Source organism: Diaporthe amygdali (genome assembly GCF_026229845.1).
Source record: "Diaporthe amygdali strain CAA958 chromosome Unknown NODE_6_length_1560011_cov_65_102424, whole genome shotgun sequence".
Lineage (NCBI taxonomy): Eukaryota > Fungi > Ascomycota > Sordariomycetes > Diaporthales > Diaporthaceae > Diaporthe > Diaporthe amygdali.
The window spans coordinates 1,045,436-1,062,832 of NW_026517026.1; the positions used below are offsets into that span (position 1 = coordinate 1,045,436).

General features: G+C 50.0%; 7 protein-coding genes across 7 annotated transcripts; 3 read left to right on the forward strand and 4 right to left on the reverse strand.

Moving 5' to 3' along the window:
• Nucleotides 1–434: 434 nt before the first annotated feature.
• J7T55_001072 (nadp-dependent l-serine l-allo-threonine dehydrogenase) lies at nt 435–1,250 on the forward strand (the record flags this gene model as incomplete). Its single annotated transcript, XM_053140352.1, has 1 exon — nt 435–1,250. One exon carries the CDS (start codon nt 435–437, stop codon nt 1,248–1,250), a length of 816 nt encoding a protein of 271 aa, XP_052996719.1.
• A 1,954-nt stretch (nt 1,251–3,204) lies between these two features.
• On the reverse strand, nt 3,205–3,456 carry J7T55_001073 (uncharacterized protein; the record flags this gene model as incomplete). The annotated part of the gene is made up of 1 exon (XM_053140353.1): nt 3,205–3,456. One exon carries the CDS (start codon nt 3,454–3,456, stop codon nt 3,205–3,207), a length of 252 nt encoding a protein of 83 aa, XP_052996720.1.
• Nucleotides 3,457–3,799: 343 nt separating this feature from the next.
• Nucleotides 3,800–4,331, reverse strand: J7T55_001074 (riboflavin aldehyde-forming enzyme; the record flags this gene model as incomplete). The annotated part of the gene is made up of 2 exons (XM_053140354.1): nt 3,800–4,036; nt 4,170–4,331. The coding sequence occupies 2 exons, from the start codon at nt 4,329–4,331 to the stop codon at nt 3,800–3,802; spliced, it is 399 nt and encodes a 132-aa protein (XP_052996721.1).
• Nucleotides 4,332–7,044: 2,713 nt separating this feature from the next.
• On the reverse strand, nt 7,045–8,854 carry J7T55_001075 (uncharacterized protein; the record flags this gene model as incomplete). Its single annotated transcript, XM_053140355.1, has 5 exons — nt 7,045–7,775; nt 7,842–7,946; nt 8,003–8,161; nt 8,219–8,414; nt 8,477–8,854. 5 exons carry the CDS (start codon nt 8,852–8,854, stop codon nt 7,045–7,047), a joined length of 1,569 nt encoding a protein of 522 aa, XP_052996722.1.
• A 3,727-nt stretch (nt 8,855–12,581) lies between these two features.
• Nucleotides 12,582–12,968, forward strand: J7T55_001077 (multicopper oxidase; the record flags this gene model as incomplete). The annotated part of the gene is made up of 2 exons (XM_053140356.1): nt 12,582–12,755; nt 12,939–12,968. The coding sequence occupies 2 exons, from the start codon at nt 12,582–12,584 to the stop codon at nt 12,966–12,968; spliced, it is 204 nt and encodes a 67-aa protein (XP_052996723.1).
• A 426-nt stretch (nt 12,969–13,394) lies between these two features.
• Nucleotides 13,395–15,263, reverse strand: J7T55_001078 (sugar transporter; the record flags this gene model as incomplete). Its single annotated transcript, XM_053140357.1, has 4 exons — nt 13,395–13,766; nt 13,855–14,604; nt 14,694–14,978; nt 15,069–15,263. 4 exons carry the CDS (start codon nt 15,261–15,263, stop codon nt 13,395–13,397), a joined length of 1,602 nt encoding a protein of 533 aa, XP_052996724.1.
• A 975-nt stretch (nt 15,264–16,238) lies between these two features.
• J7T55_001079 (oxidoreductase) lies at nt 16,239–17,390 on the forward strand (the record flags this gene model as incomplete). Its single annotated transcript, XM_053140359.1, has 2 exons — nt 16,239–16,562; nt 16,650–17,390. 2 exons carry the CDS (start codon nt 16,239–16,241, stop codon nt 17,388–17,390), a joined length of 1,065 nt encoding a protein of 354 aa, XP_052996725.1.
• Nucleotides 17,391–17,397: the final 7 nt, after the last annotated feature.

The following is a 17,397-nucleotide window of genomic DNA, read 5'->3' on the forward strand; positions in this document are numbered from 1 at the left end:
GACCGACCCCCTTGGTGCATGGATGTGGAGCGCACCAACGGCAGTAAGTACCTGGCAAATGGATCCTGAACGAGCAGAGTGATCGTCGAGTTTGCTAGATCGGTTTGTCTATGCAGTCGTCAACAGCTGCGCGTGTAGCATAGAATGTGTTGCCCTTCAAACAATGTTGAGGTTCGAGGTTCGAAACGGAGCAAGCGCATAGGCGCCGTACCGTTTCCAGCCCCGGACATAACGGGGTTTGAGACAAATTCCATTCCACAGTAGTGGGGCCGAGTTCGAGCGCACGTCACAGACCCACAACAGCGAGCCTCAAAGATGGTATCTGATCATATTGATTAGCTTATACAATTCATCACGACTCATAGCCATTATCAGTACGAAATTTTCCTTCCTCCCTGTCCAATTCTCTTGGGCTCATCTCGATCGGTCCCAATATGTCGCTCTCAGGGAAGGTTATCTTGATAACTGGTGCCTCGATGGGCATCGGTGCTGCCATCGCCTACCAATTAGCCAGAAAATCAGCAACACTTGTTCTCTTGTCCCGCTCCTCCGACAAGCTTGCAAAGCTAAGCAGCGAGCTTCAGGCAGTCCACGGCGCTGGCCCTGTTCATTACTTCGCCGTCGACGTCGGAAAGCATTCCCAGATCACCGAGGCGATCAAGGCCATCGTCAAGCAACTTGATGCTCCAATTGATATTCTCATTAATAATGCTGGGCTCGCTCTTGCCGCACCTAAGCTCTTCCCTGAGCAGAACATCAATGACATCACCACCATGATTGACACCAATATATATGGAGTTCTCTACACCTCTCATGCAGTCCTGAACGAGGGTCGTATGCTTGCTGCAGGGCGTGGTCAGATCATCAACATTACGTCAGTGACCGGCCTTGAGTGCCCGCCATTTCCTGGCGAGGCAGTCTATCACACGAGCAAAGCTGCCCAGGAGGCCTTTACGAACATATTGAGAAATGAGCTGAAAGAAACGGACATCAAGGTTCTCGCTGTGAGACCAGGGGTAGTGGCCACGAACTTCCACGAGCAGAGGGTTGGGCATGACAAGGAGATGTATGAGGAGTTCATAGAGGGCTACGAGCCACTTGTCGCAGATGATGTTGCGGAAACTGTGGCTTGGGTGCTGGAGAGACCGGACAGGGTGAACGTGAAAGCACTAGATGTTGTACCCACAGCCCAGAGGAGCTTGACTGTTTTCGATCGGAATTGGAACGACAGGAAAGCATCTCGGGGTTAGGCAATTCCCACCATTTTGGCTGAGTGAAAAGTACCCTCTGATATCTATAACAATGCTTTACATGCCTTTTAATTTGGGCCAGCTAGCTCAACACGACCTTATTCCTCACCGAAGATGTTCAAAGTCAGCAAGCATATAGGCAGGTTGGCTTCAACATTCTTTTGAAACATCAACTTACCGCGCTACGCCTGATCCTGTCAAGCATGCTTCGGAATCATCTACGCCTATACATAGATGACCAGGGTATGACGTTCCATTAAGTTGCTGTCAAGCTGTGTGCTCTGCCGGTAATTGATCTCGGCTCCTCGGGCCAAATGAGACCAGCTTTGGAAATGGAGAATACCAGACTTCTCAGGCAAGGAATGTGGGTACATCACGCTGTTACGATTTACAACCATGAATGAATTGTATGGAGTGCTGCACGTCGAAGACGATATTGAGCCATGTCATTAACAAGCAAACAGATACAATATAATCACGCTTGATCCCAAATCTGATGCATTACGAACTCAAGTGCCAAAAAAGTTCATTCGCAAGAAAAGAGGCTCGCACACATGCTGAAAGACTATGGGCAATCGCAACGGTCCACCGACGGATTGTCGCCATCCTCCATTACGTCCGCTTTCCACGAAAGACTGATTTGTGACATATTGACCAGTGTCCCATGTGCCCTGTACCATTTCAGACTTTCCCGTTCAAGCCCGTCCGCAGTGTCAGCTGTATTTCCTCGGCCTCATATCATGAATCAACAACTCGACTCTCCTGTAGCTCCGTTGCAGTGACAAGTACCGGGGTTGTGACCTGGATCAATTCCACAGAAGTCCGAAAAGACCATCTGATCGCTAGTCGAGTTGCATGAGACCTGCGTGTAAACAAAATTTCAGCAAGCCCAGCTCAATTTTCAGATTTCCGTGTTAAGAATGAGCCACCCCTTAATCTAGGGAAAGAGGTGGACTGATCAATAAGCCAAGACAAAAGGCTGACAAAAATGAAAAGTGGTGACGACTCACAAGAACTCCCTGATAAAGGCATCCGTTATCATGGCCATAACAGGGGCCATGGAGTTTTCCAATCCTGCATATCTTGTTAGTGACTGAATTCATCTATTTCTAGATTTTTGTCATGTGATAATTAACGGGAGAAATTGGGGAGGGGAGGGGGATCTGTGGTACCAGCAGGTGGTGTTGGTGCCAGAGCCAGTCTCGGTCTCGAGCGCAGCAGTCGCGAAACTGCTGGTTGCGAAAGCAATGATGGTGATGATAACTCGTGGAGAGAACATGTTGGTGTTCTTGTTCCTTTTAGTCGCGAATGGTTTATTTTGTGTTTAAGTTTCGCAAAACGAGTCGCAAAATTATTTGTCAAGGTAGGAACACTGGTGACCGATAGGGGGTTGAAGGTGAAGGATTTGACTGGAACTGTTGAGAACTTGAGAGCTTTTATATGTTTGTTTCCCACACATGAACAGACAATGAAAGCAGTCACTAAGCGCTGGTACGTGGCTAGCAGTTTCAGTGACTTCCGGTGTTACTCTGCAAAAACTGTGGCTCACCAGTAAGTGGGAGAACAGGGAATATTATACAATGTTCGATGTGACAATGTGCAGGCAGAAAATATTGGAGTGACTCACTGCTGAAGGCTCTCGATCATTGAACGGAACAACCACGGTGGCTCTATGCTCAAGGGTGTCTGAGGATTCTGAAACGCGAAATCGACCGAAGCTACAAAAAAAAAGGCTAGACTGCTAGATTAGTGCTGAAGAAATTGGGTCTTTTAGCTCTCATACTCCAATGATGTTGTCACTCGCGAGTGAATCAGAATGCGATACCCAAAAGTAAGAGATCACACCAAACATTACATCTGGAATTCCTTCTTGACTTCTTACATGACACTCTCCTGCCTCACGCAGGTTCAAAGGTTTGGATCCTGTTTTTTTCGGAGATAGCTGCGGATCGCCTCAGACGCTGAACGAAGCTATCAGCCATGGCTCGTCGAATAGCATGGTATGCCACCAAGAAGGCTGGCATGCCACCGTAGCCTTCTCGGTGGCATTGAGAAGCCGGAAGACAGTGGCCATGGCAAAGCACAATCGGGCATCCCCAAAGTTGCCCGTGTAACCAGTCATCGACCTCAGACCTTTAGTCATCCAAGTGAAACGGTCGTAACATCGTGATGCGAATTCTACGTATTCATGTCTGTATCTTGGCATACGGCCGTGTCGAGTGTTTAAATGGTGACTTTTATGAACCGTAAAACCCGAGAATCAAAGCATTTTGGGTGATGAAAATCACTCAATCTTATTCAATCAATTCTTGCCCACAAGCTTCATCGAATACAAAGACTCGGGCTTCATTATCGTTTCATTAAATACACTTATGCTTTCTGGCACATGAAGCCTCATTCCAAATGGCCCCAGCGTTTCTTTATGCAACAACTTCCATGCATCCCGTGCCGGCCATTTTCAGATGCATCTCCTAGACCGAGCAATTCTCATCGCAATTTTGCAAGCAATGGCAGCGCCTCCGAGGAAAACCTCAAAGAGCTACCCAGGTTTACTCAAAGCTCCAATCGATAGCCACGCGGCCGACGTCCTGCGCGTAGCCAAGCTCCAGGAACACGGTAGGGGTGACATCGACGTCTCCAGTAGCGCAGCCGGCGCACCGATCTGCGACTGTGGCTAGGACCGAGTTGCCGTTGGGCCCGTGGACGCGGATTTGCTTGCCGCAGACCGGGCTTTCGTTGGGGTTTGCGTACTCGCCGTAATCGGCTGGTGAGAGGGCAGCGATGTGCTAAGATATTAGAGTTAGTCGATATGGTAAGAAAAAGCTATTTACAAGGGATTCCTGAGGTAGCGGACGAGGTAAAAGCTACCGTGTATTGCAAAAGGGGCGAGAGTTGAGCAAAGCGTTGTTGATGACTTACGTCAGTGATAGCGCTCAGAGTGCCGCAAGCGGTGTATCCTTGGCCAAGACCTTCAGTGTACCATGTCAGGCTACCGCTGGTAATACCACGGGAGCTTTGGGGCGCTGGAGCGGCTGTGGCGAGGGCGGCAAGAGCCGTCAAAGCAGTGGCGATACGGAACATTGTGAAGCGTGTGGGTGGTTTCGAACGGGTTGAGGTCGGATTGTGTTTATCTGTCGTTCTTCAAGCGAGAGTATTGGTGGCCCAGTTTCGGGGATTAAAGAGTGACTTAATCAAAAAGAAGGTAGTTTAGTTGGTGATGGCAAGGGCTGGAATGAATGGATTGCTTGAAGGAGAGGAAGAAATGAGAGCTTCATTTGGACAAGAGATCGGATTTATTTATTGTCATTCAAAGATCATCAAGTCCACCACGCGCGTACCAAGGAGGATCCCTGGATCTGCACGGGAGATTTGGTGCCCGTACGTTGCTCCCGTTCAGCAGGCTGATCGATATCTTGGTGGCACTCAGCCGTGCCTGGTCAAAAGGGGCGACGATCACTCCGCCTTATTCAACTACTCACAGATCGCTATCACTCGACCCACATATAGGGCACCTCAAGCTTGATAAAATACCACGATTATTCGCACCTTCGTGTCTTTATGGATAGAAATTTGAATTGTGATGGTATTCTACAGTAGACTACGTATGATTCATTTGACAAGCGCCTCCACAGGGCTGATGAGAACCCACTTGAGCACGAGCGATGGGGCAAGTCCCTTATGTAGATCGACGCTTTCAGGGGCCGAGATCAAGGAAAACACGACATATCGTACGTAGACACCGCCCATGGACAATATGAAAAAGGTCGCACAGCCCGCTTTCAGACCCCTTTTACTTACCTGGATCCCCCCCCCCCCCCGCGACTGTTAATATCTTGCCTGCTCACAGGGGCTGTTCGGAGTCTGATGATGAGTTACGGCGATTATGTGACGTTTTACATTGCTTGGACGTCAACATGCATTTTATCTTTAATATGCATTAGTTTTGGGAAAGGGTTTAACACACCCATAAAGTTTCTGGACCTCATGGGGTTGAATCTTTATTGCGGTCGCAGTTAGGAGAGTGGACGTGGAAGGAGAGGTATGTGTGTGTGTGCGTGTGTGTGTGGGATGGACCTTGAATCGAAACCTCTAAACTTGTGTGCCTGTTATCAGTGTTGAAGGAGGTCTATCCCCCGAGGGCTGGGAAATTTGAGTGCTTGGCTTAGGGAGTGACCTAGGTGCGAAGATATAAGCAAGAGGTTGTGGGGGAGTGCTTCATCGAAGTGGGCTAGTCTCTCCCACAGATGGTTGAACCAAAAGAGATTGCAATCCTTGATATGATGATGCTGCTTCGCTACAAAGCTCGGGGCAGCGTACTGATTGTTTGGATCCAATGGAGTTCCAACCGCGGACCCTATGGGCTCAAAAGAGAATCGAACCACAGGAAGCCCCATGCCATGTTTCCACGCCCAGCTGAGTTCCACGAGAGAGTAGTGATCTGTCATAAAGTCCCGCCAAGGCCTCACAAAGCCATCGTGATTAGGACCATCGCCGAGTTCCGGGATAATGACACCAAAGTAAAATCTTAGATTTCGAAGCTGCTCTTCAAATGATTAGCCAGCCTTTTCGTGTAGGTGGCCGAAAAAATTTCCGGTGGTCTGCCATCAGAACTTATACGCAGAGCTTCGATTCAGATGTTTCCCATAGAGCTCTTTGTCAAGCATGGCCCAGGCAAGGGGCAGACCTTTTTGACTCAGTCTGAGGCCCAGGCTTCAAGAAGACTCTTTTGGCTTCTTTCCCATCAGCGCTGCTGATTTGTCCATAGAAATCTTGCTCATCGTCGTGTTTTCTCGGTGGTGTGATTGAACGCCTACTATATTTCGTGCAACTTCGATATGATTTGCTTGTTTCCGGCAAAAGAGAGCTACGGCTAAGAATTCGGGAGTGTTCTCTGATGGTGTCGAGGACATGGATCATACGGGGGCAAAAAGCGAACGACTAGGACCTCTGAGCAAGACTCGGGTCTCTGCTCTGAGCAGTGCCTACTATCTATGGTAAGAATTCTACTCCTTTAGATGATTGGCCACATCAACTCCATCCGCTATCAGTGTACAGATCCTACGTCATCTCTGCCCTAGGATGAGTTTCTTGTGGCTTTGGTGGAAAACCTTACCTGGGGCGATTTTATGCAGCTACTATATTTATGGTGTTTCTAATACAAGCCTTATCCAGCTCGAGCCGTACGCTCTGTATATGATGTAAGGATAATTATATTAATATTTCTATATCGATATAGGTAATTAATGACTGAATGCATATAGAATTTGAGAACGGTTTTATTTAAAATATTATTATTATTTGATCGTGATTTGGTTTATTAAAATATTTTAATTTTAAATATAATTCCGTAGAAAGGTAGAATTCACTAGAATAAATTCAAGGTTGAACATCATATAGGCTTGATATTGAATATAGACTACTTAAAACGCTAAGCTATTGGCCATCAAGTCACCTAAGGCTGCACCGTGCATACAACATCTTTTTTATTTTGCTGTAGACCTTAATTTCACATTCAATTTTTTATGTTGTTTCATCTTTTCGTGACATAAAAAGGGGAGGGGTTACCTGCCGCTGTCTTGTGCCCAGAGCCGATCCGCGGCGAATAAAACCATAAATGACGAGACAACAACTGTGGCGATACTAAAAATAAGTCGACATTAGTAATATATAAATCGATATAAATCAATAAAATAATTTTTTCAGAACTTTGATTACATATTACTATTCTATTGTTATTTGAATGACAGCTTGCATTACCTAGGTATGATAGCTTGATCACAGGTCCCAGGCCAATTTACTGATTGCTTCTCGCCTTGGGATGTGCTGTGTCAATGTAGATACTTTCTAATAAGCTTCCCTCTGGCGGCTCATAGATACTAGTGATGATGGCCCTGGCGCCAGCTGTGGTTCGAAGCAGTCTTAGCAACGCCGGCAAGAAGTCGTTTTTGAGGTCCGCATCATCATCCACGGTGCACTCCTCGATTCTGTCAATGACAATGAACGCGTTCGAGGACTCAGCAATCAAGCGCTCGAATATGCGCCACATTCCCCAGAATGTCGTGGCATTTCGCAACCGTTGCGCACTGTAGTAGACTGCGTCGCTATAGGATACCTCGGGGTGAATTTCAAGTAGCTGGCTCACGAGGATCCTCACCAGAGCCGAGGGCGTCAGTGTAGAAGACGCTTGTGCCAGGTCGGAGCAGAAGACACAAATAACGGTTTTCAGCTGGGGCCGCAGGGCCCGGCCGATATCCACCGACAACTCCGTGACCCAGGTGTCCCGGTTGCCAGAGCTCCCGCCGATCCACAGTACCGGATCACGGCCCGGACCGTGAGACCACTCCAGTAAATAGCCGAGGACTTCGTTGTTGTCCCAGTGGTCTTTCGGAGATAGACGGAAGTCGTGAGAGGCAAGTCTTGTCAATGCCTCGTCTACGTCCCAGTGCTGCTCGGTACTCCCAGACGAGGATAGGAGAGCGCTCTGCAGCACTTGTGTGTACCGTGCCATTTCATGTGCCCGAATTTCTGACCCATGTCAGCTTTGGGATTTGATAAGAAGACATTGATTAGCAAAAGATTTTGGACACCCACGGCTGACTGTCGACTCGACGTTGAGAAGTCGCTTGTGCAAAAACTCCATGCCGAAGCCGAGTGTGACGCTGACCTTGTGGAAATCATCAGATAGGGCCGATAGGTCTCAATCCCAGAAGTCAGCGTCACGTTTTTGATCTGTATCGTGTAGAAATACACACCCTGTCCAGTCTGAGTGACGATGCTCTGGATGTCCGCAGTCTGAGCTTCATGAGCGACGTTCTTCAGGTCTTCCAGCTTCTTGACTTCCACTTCGATCTGATGCATACACTTTTGAATCTTGCTATCAACGGGACGTATTATCGCATCGGTCAGTTTTGCTATATGCGAACGTCAGGGGCGTAGGCAATGGATCCCGCAAGGAACGCAGTCTTTACCGAGTCGGCTATTGCGATGGTAGTTGAGAGCCTCATCGAGCAGTCCCATCACCTCAGCGTAGATCTTTGCCACCACTAGTTTCATCTCACCAGTCGGAAAGGTGGTGTTGTAAAACTCAATGACAGGGAGTTTGGCGGAGACTTTGTCTAGAGACTCCATCAGGGCTTCTTCCCGATCGTTCTGGGTCACGACAGCCTTTGGTTTGGAGTAGCTAGACGTCAGCGATGCTCAAAAATAGTGTAAACACTTATATATACTTTGAATAATAAGATCAAGACGCCAAACGTCACGGTGTACTCTGGGCTCTGTGGCAATATCGGCTGCACGAGCGCTGAAGTCTTGTCGACAACCTTGCAGAAGTTCAGGAAGAACTGGCCCGTCTTTTGCTGCCACTTGGATTGCTTTTCCTTGCGTTCATGCGTTTCAAGGATATACTTCATCTTTGTCACAACTCCATCGCCGTTGGGGGGCAGTTCGAGGAGCAGGCGCGTTTCCTCCGCCGTGAGCTTCAATTTGGACAGTCGAGACTTGGAGTTGCTGGATGCCTCTTGAGCCACTACGTAGTACCTACGAATGCACCAGTCAATACTGATATCCAAGTTTTTGGGTAGTGATTGGGAGCCCAAGTTACCCATAATCGCTTCCGGGTGTATACCACCTGCTCAGATTAGAGGTCGACTGTTTGGCGGCGTCTGGATGACCTAACGCGTTGATGACTTGAGGGCGACTATTAGCGACTTCTATAGCCGGATCCATGATACAAGAATTCAGACAGTATGAGAGGCCGTGCTTGAAAGTGATTTTAGGCTTGAGGAGGAATGATAGTCTTCAAGTCGATACGCGACATGACAGGCTGAGTCGTATCAGCAGCAGCAGTTTCCCTCTTCTACTCCAGCTCCGCAGTAAATTAAATCTTGGCTGACGTTCTTTCATGCATGTGGCTGGCTCTTTCGGTGCAGATATACACATGACCGAGTTGCGCTTCCAAGCAGGAGAGGGGCTGAGCCTGCAGGTATGCTGACCGGCCAGCTGTTCCATAGTAGATATCGGGAGCGGGTGCCCACGATAGAATAAGCACAATCCGGAATTGCAGCTTTCCTCGAATGGAAACACAAGAGCATACGTCATCATGCTGCTTGTGTAACTTATCTCACGGTCGAGTAGCCTATTCCTCAATGTGGGAGAACCTTCTTATGGGACAACCAACACATATAGGGTGGCTGAGGTATTGGAACCACGGTTTAAGCAGGTTGTGAGACCCAACTTGCAATCATTTAGATTCTGGCAGATTAAAGCCACTGCTGACCCCCAAAAATTCCTTCTGATTATAACTTGCAAAGTGCGGTCTTATTCTACATCAGAGTATCGCCCGCGGTTGACTGCAAAATGAGCCAACATTCGTCCGCAGCCGCCTCCATAGGCATCACTCATAAAGGTCCACCACCACCGCCACCCCCGAAGAAGGACAGTTTGAATGCGAGACGCTGTTCCGAAAGCTAGTTAGTAGCGGCTGTATTTCCTTTACATTTGATCGCAGTGGCTGAGAAGATCTAGTATCGGTAAAGCTATTGTGCAGCTCGAGGGTACTGATACAGAGCCGAACGGCCCAAGCCTCAACGATCAGCGCAAGTCATCCAGTAGTGGGACAGGACAAAGAAATATCACCGATAATCCAAACGAACAGAGCAACGCTGAGCCACTGGATACTGCCACCGTTGGCGATGAACCTGTCAAGCTCACAGGTATTGGCCGAGTGGTCAAGGACGGCGGCGTGGTGCGTATCGTCGATGAAGCTCAGTGGGAACCGCCCCTGCAGCCAGACACCAACCGCTCGTTCGCACTAGTGATTTCAATGAATGGCGGGAAACAGAAGTTGTCCATCAAGAGTCCATTTCTAGTCTCACTATTCGAAGATGTCATCAAGAGGACCGGCATGATGGGAATGACGAAGGGAAGTAGGGGCATTTCCTTTGTCGAGCCCTACGTCCCACTTTACTGGTGTTACAGCGACATCATCCAGTCCGGTTCGGATGCAGACCATCCAAGTCAGCAGGACATCAAAGACTTGAAGTCTCTTGAATATTGGTACGAGAGATGGGCTCTTCCTGCACACAACCAGATTCGAGAGACTATCCGTTCCGGCTTTGTGACCTTCGCCGATCTGTGGGCTCTATTCCGCCCGGGAGAGATGGTTTACTCTGAAGACAGATTTGAACAACCCGAGCTGAGTATAGTAACAGAAGTGCGGTATGAATTCAGTCAAATGCCCTCATCTCCTGGCCATCCTCAGGCTGGACTCCCTGTTTCGCTGAAAGAATCTTCATTCTCCGTGGGTTCATGGCATCAAGATTGGGATCCGACACGCCAGATGTTTGTAAAGGATTTTACGTTAACCCCCATCATTCCCTTTACCGGATCTTGTCGCATCAGCGATCTTCAAACATACCCGGTGCGATTCTTCGGTGGAGGAGATGAAAGCCAGATCGAGACTCTGCAGCAGAAGTTGGAGCATCGGGGACGTCGCTGGAAAGAACTTTTTGGCCCTTCAGTGCAACATCTCTACCATGAAGGGCCAGCCGCAATACAAAACAGAGGGATGTTCAAGAGGCATGGGACGAAGAAGCATGGGATGCTTGAAGACTTAAGTGATGATGGACAAAGAGACAGACATGTAGGGCACGGTACAATTCGACGAATAAGACATTCATGGCTAATTATAGTGCCACCCAGCTTTCACAGAGAGTCGTGGTTGATTCCGCAAGGTTTCCTTGCACGAAACTAGCGATTCGGCCAGGGGCCAGGTTCGAGGGGAAGGCTACTGACGTGAGTCTCGGAGTGCAAGACGAGCAGCCGCCTGCAAAAGAATTCTCCGCGCTCCAGGCTCGTCTTTGCCCGTCCACTGTTCAGTGTTGTGTTCCACGCACTTTCACTTGGTATTCCGTCACTATTGATAACCTGAAGCCAATTACCTACGAAAAGGAAGCAATGACTGCTCTTGTGATTCCGGAAGAGACCAAGCAGATGTTACTACGGCTGATTGAGGAGCACCAAAGAAACGAGTCCCAGGGTGCAATCACCGATTTCATACCCAATAAGGGCGAGATGAGCACTCTCATCTGTTCTGATAGGACCCTTGCTAATCAGCTGGACGTGTCAGAGTCTGATTATTGTCCTCCACGGGCCTCCGGGTGTTGGCAAAACGTTGACGGCTGGCAAGTATACATGGCAATACTAGTGGAGTACCTCGTCTAACAGGGTTCAATTGTCTTAGAAACCATGGCCGAATATATAGAGAAGCCCTTGTTCTCGATCAGCCTCGGCCAATTGTCAGACGAGGAGAAGATTGATGAGCATCTCGAAGCCATTTTTGAGCATTCGGTCAGGCTGCAAGGTGTTCTTCTCTTGGATGAAGCAGACGTCGTGCTTGAAGCGAGGGCTTATGAGAATCTGAAGCGTAATGCTCTCGTATCTGGTAAGTTTTGGGGTCCAACTTAATTGTCCACTACCCAGGCGACTAAGGCACGTCCTGGGGGGATGCTTGTAGGGAAACTACTGACATGAACAGTATTTCTCCGTAAGCTGGAGTATTTCTGCGGCATACTATTTCTCACTTCAAACAGGATGAAATCTATAGACGTGGCCTTCCAGTCCCGAATTTCCTTTGGGGTGAAATTCGATCATATGACATCGGACACCCGCAAACATATCTGGCTCAACTTCATCGGCCGACTTGACAGCTCGAATCGGACAGCCCGTGACGAACTCACCCATCGAATCGAAGTTATAAAACGATGGCAACTGAACGGCCGTCAAATCCGGAACGTCTTGAGGCTCGCTGAGTCCCTTGCCTTCGCCGAGGAAAAACGGCGCGGGGTCTTGCGGTTCAGTCATGTAGAACGCATCGCCAGCGAGACTTTGAACTTCCAAGAGTTCTTCCAAGACGAGTCTCGCAGTACTCACGCGCAGTTGGCAAGTGTCGGTGACCGCAGATTCCATGAGAAGAGAGTACCCCAGTCACATCAGCCGTCAGGATCCGGGGAAACATACAATTACGGAGATTAGAATCGAATGTATCGCCCATAGTAGCACCGTATCCCGCACTACTGCCATCCCAGAAGGCCGACTTCAGCCTCAAGTTCATGGTAAACAACACCGGCCCGTTTACCTGGGTGCTGAATGCGGCGCTGCACGAGTTGTTCCGGAAGAACGCAACATTCATCATGTGGAACGATATCTCGCGCGGCAAGACGTCCTGGGGGAACTCCAAAGGCTTCCTGAAGAACGCATTGGTGGTCGATCTGATCATTTAGAACGGCACGATGATTGACTCCACTCATCCGTTGGCAAGCATAATCACAAGGTATGGGTCGGCGGTCAGGGCGCGATGGATTTCACTGGAAGGACATCGAGGACGCGATTGCCAATGATGGAGACGAGTATTTCAACCTCTTCGACCCGCCCTACAGAGACGGTTTCACACTCTATGGGGGAGAGGGTCATCTCGTTGTTGTCCGCTATGAGATCAATTTCCCTGCGGTGAGCATGCTACATTGTCACATGATTCATCATTTTGCCGTAAGTGTCAGCTTCTTCTATGCTCGGACTTGAAGATCGACTGATTTGTAGCATAGAGCGGGCAGCAAGTTATCTGCTGGAAGGCATGGAGGTAATGCCACCCTTACACAAAAGTTGAAAGACAAGCCCCATGTGGAGTTTCAGTTCCCGACACGCCACGGTCCTCTGGACTGAATCAAGAGACAATGTTACAATGTGGTGAAAAGGTCTGACAATCGAAGTTATTATTTCGTTTGCCGGTAGAGGTCCGGTCGCGTCGGGATCAGCCATATACTGCAGGACAGTCTTCATGGAGCATGGTCAAGCTATATCTTGCACGCAGCGAACGAGAGTGGGGCTTGCCTCGAGGAGTAGAGTAGTATGACCCTGCAGAAAAAACAAGTGGTGCGCGACTTACACAAAAAGTCTGTTGAGAAGCCTAGAATACAGCGGTGATGAGCAAGTAGGCCCGCCAGAGTGTCAAAAAGAACTTGAAAATCAGATTCTCAGCATTGATACGAGTTTCAAGCACGGCTAATCATTCAGTGTGTGGAATTGTGCAAGAGTTATGCTGTTTAATTCTCAAGAAGTCGTTAGTACTATCGAGTCTCCACTGTCATCTCATACATCCCCAACGACGGCTCTTTGCTGGATCTTCCGTTGCTTCCGCCACTCCTCAGCGTACTTGACACCAAATCCATGTTGAAACACAACACGAATCTCTTCAAGCGTCATGTTGGCCGCCTCAGGGAAGCAAAAGTACACGAAGACCCAACCGAGGAAAGACAAAGCAGCGTAGAACCCAAATGTCCCAGACGGTGTCATGTTCCGCATCATAGTCAAAAACGTAGCAGAGACAATTATGTTTGGGCCCCAGTTCGAAATGTTAATCAACGTGGTTCCCATCGCGCGGACCTCCATGGGCAAAAACTCGTTCGCCTGCCACGGCACACAGCCGAGGCCGGCCGCGTAGAAGGCGACGAACAAGATCATCTGCTATGCGTTAGTCACCTGCTACGGAGACCGAATCGTCTAACAAAAGAAATCTAGGCAACCGTAACCGGGGAAGGATTGGACGTACCATGACGAGGACCACGTATGCCGGCCAGCCAATATTCGTGTCTGTGAGTTCCAGGGTATTCAGGTCGAGGGGGATCCATCTGAAAGCGATAGCTGCGATAACCAGGCAGACTGGCATGCCCCACATCGTCCAGAGGAGGATCCTCCGGCGTCCGATGCGGTCGATGAGGAAGATAGACAGAACGGTGAAGATCCAGTTGGTCACGGCGACCACAGTCCCGACTGCGATGGGATTGGAGAACCCTACAATATCGAAGAGCGTAGATGAGTAGTACATGAGAGTGTTGAAGCCACAAAATTGCTGGAAAGCCATGAGGCCACACGCTGCGATGGTGGCTCTCAGGTTTGCTGGGACAGTGAAGATGTTCTTGAGCGAAGTCCGCCATGAGATTTCTTCGCTGAGAGCCTTGGAGGCATTCACGCCGTGTTCGAGAGACAATAGTTTATTGGCGACATGCTCCTCGGTGGCCCTAGGGAAAATGCGTCTGATGACTCTCTCGCATTCTTCGCGCCTGCCGTGAAACATGAGCTGACGAGGTGACTCGGGGCACCAGAAGAGGAGGATTCCCAGGATAATGGAGGGAATGCCGCCGATGCCGACCATGTACCTCCAGCCATGTGCCACTTTGTAAAAGGCCGCGTCGAAAGCATAGGCCAGGACTGAGCCGGTGCCGAGGAAGATCATGTCGACTGAGATCATTCTGCCACGGAATCTAGCGGGGGAAATTTCGGCGATGTATAGGGGAACAATCTAAGGCGTGTAAGAAACATGTCAACAAAATTGTTCCCTATAGTTGCGTCTTGCAAACTCATAGAAAGGTTGTGGGACAAATGGCTCACCATGGAAGCCGAACCGACACCCAGCCCAACAGCAACTCGACCCACGGACATCTGAGCGATGGTGAAGGAGCTCGCCTGGATGACGGCGCCAATGGTGAACAACACAGACGCGAACCAGATAGCTGGTTTACGACCGTACATGTCCGCAGTGACTCCCGCAACGATGGCCCCGATCAAGGCTCCTGCAGCACACAAGGCTGTGATGAGCTCCTTGTCAGAGTCGGTAATGGGTTTGTTGTTCAGGTCTGATCCAATCACGACCAGGACACCGGAGATAACACCAGTCTATATCGATGTTAATCACCATTTCGTTAGTTCGAAATTTCTGCGAGTTCCCCCATGGACGGTCGGTACTGCGAGGAGGGTAATACATACGTCGTAACCGAAAAGCATGCCACCAATGGCTGTAGCACAAGCACAAAGCCAGACGAAGTTGCCCGGTGTGGTCTCTTCGATGGCCTCGAGGTCAGCGTGCTCGGCAACCTTGAGGACGGCATCGTTCGAGATGGTTCGCTCGAGGTGCTCGGCGGCGCTGACGCCCTTTGACGTGTCTGCCTCTTTAGAAGACATATTGGGAAGTGATCGAAAAGAGGAGAGTCGTCAACCAAGAGTAAAGTCTAGGCTTGCTGGGCAAAGGACCGTTTCTTTACAAAATTAGAATGAAATGTATCGGCCAGAGACAGAATGCGCGATAGGAGGTCATTTGCATTTCTTATATGATTGCGGTCAACAAGGCCGAAATAGACCTCGGGATAAGGCCAGCATTAAATGCTGGTCACAGCAGGTAGACCAGACCTCGAGGACCGAGTCCATGGCCCTAATAAGCACATATCTAATACACTCGCCAGTTTATACCGTCAGCGGAATTAGCTTGGTCGAGGCAGGGTGATACCCCAGGTTTTCGGAAGCCTTCCCCAGGTTTGTGGATACCTTCCCCGCCATTTTTCCCAGCGTCTTGGATCTGGATACTACCGCCGTCTCGCGCTGGATGGGTCAGAAGGCGTGTCGGGTCCGGGGTAAGCAGTCCTGGAAATGTCGACGCCAACCACGGCCTCTCTAGCCGGTAAACGTTAAGTCAGGGATTTGATGAGGGGGAGAAGGAGGCACGTGAGGGAGCCAGACAGCGTTGGCCCGAATCTGGTATCCCTTTCCGATGGCACGGCAAGTCTTTCCGGCGGCGCACGGTGAGGGGTAAGTGTCTCCGGTGCCCATGCCACGATCCGCTGATCGGCGCGGCAAGGCCAAGCTTGTACTCTCACATTCAGATAGCTCTACCGCGAAGACATCGCCGAGCTATGCTCAAACACAGATGCAAGCTCCAGGCATCATCGTGTGAGAAATGCAGCTGTATCAAGAGTTCCACAGAAACGTACCTGCAGTGCGATGCAAGTTTGTGTCATCATGTGAGTCCGCACGAGTATAAAGGAAAAGGCCCTCGCCTGTGCTTTTGTCTTTGCAAACCGTGACACGCCTCTCTTCTACGAACCTCACACAGTCAAACTTGTCCTTTACCCCCAATAATCTGACCCCTCCTCCCGTGCCACCATGACACAGAAGCTCAAGATCGCGGCCGCTGGCCTTGGGCGCATGGGCAAGCGTCATGCCATCAACTTCCTACACAGAACCCCCCGGGCTGAGCTTGTTGCTGCCTTCTCGCCAGACCCCGCGGAGCTTGCATGGGGCAAGACCAACCTTGAGCCGTACGGTGTGACCCTCTACGACAACTATCAGAAGATGATTGAGCACGAGGGGCTCATGGCCGTGGTCATTGGCACGGCCACTTCAGTTCACGCGGAGGAAGCCATACAAGCTATGGAAAAGAACCTGCACGTGCTGTGTGAGAAGCCGCTATCAACAAGCATAGACGTCGTGAGTAATTCCCTAGACCTGAGATGAGTAGTTAGATATCTCTACATCCCAGAAGCATTGGCTAAGTTGGCGTGACACCCGGGGCAGTGCAAACAAGTCGTCGCCGAGGCCCGCAAGCGGCCACATCTCAAGGTCATGTGTGGTTTCTCCCGGCGCTTCGACGAGTCCTACCGCGACGCCCACTCCAAGATGGAGCAGGGCCTGATCGGCCGGCCGTCCGTGGTCCGCAGCCAGACGTGCGATAAGCATGACCCCTCTGGCTTTTTCGTGGAGTATGCCGCCTGGTCAGGCGGAGTTTTCGTCGACATGTCGGTGCACGACATCGACCTGACGCTGTGGTTCTTCGGTGACAATGTCGTCCCCAAGAGCGTGTCCGCGTACGGAATCACAGCCGTGCAGCCGGGGCTAAAGAAGTACAACGACTACGACAACGCCGTGGGTATCGTCGAGTTCTGGGGAGGACAAATCGCCAACTACTTCTGCTCGCGCATGATGGCACATGGCCAAGAGGACGTCACCGAGGTCATCGGAACTGAGGGCAAGCTTTCTGTCAACACTAACCCACAGAAGAACTTTGTTAACTACTATGGCCCCAATGGCATTACCCGCGAGGTCCCCGCACATTACTATGGCCGCTTCGAGGGCGCGTTTGTACAAGAGGCAAACGAGTTCGCAGACTGCTGCCTAGACAACAAGCCATTACCACTGGACCTCAACAACGCGGTCAAAGCTGTACAAATAGGCGCTTGGATCCAGGAGGCGCTTGTCAAAGGCACGCAAATCCGGTTCGACGAGAGCGGCAAGAGGATCGAGCAGCCCAAGCTATGAGCATCCA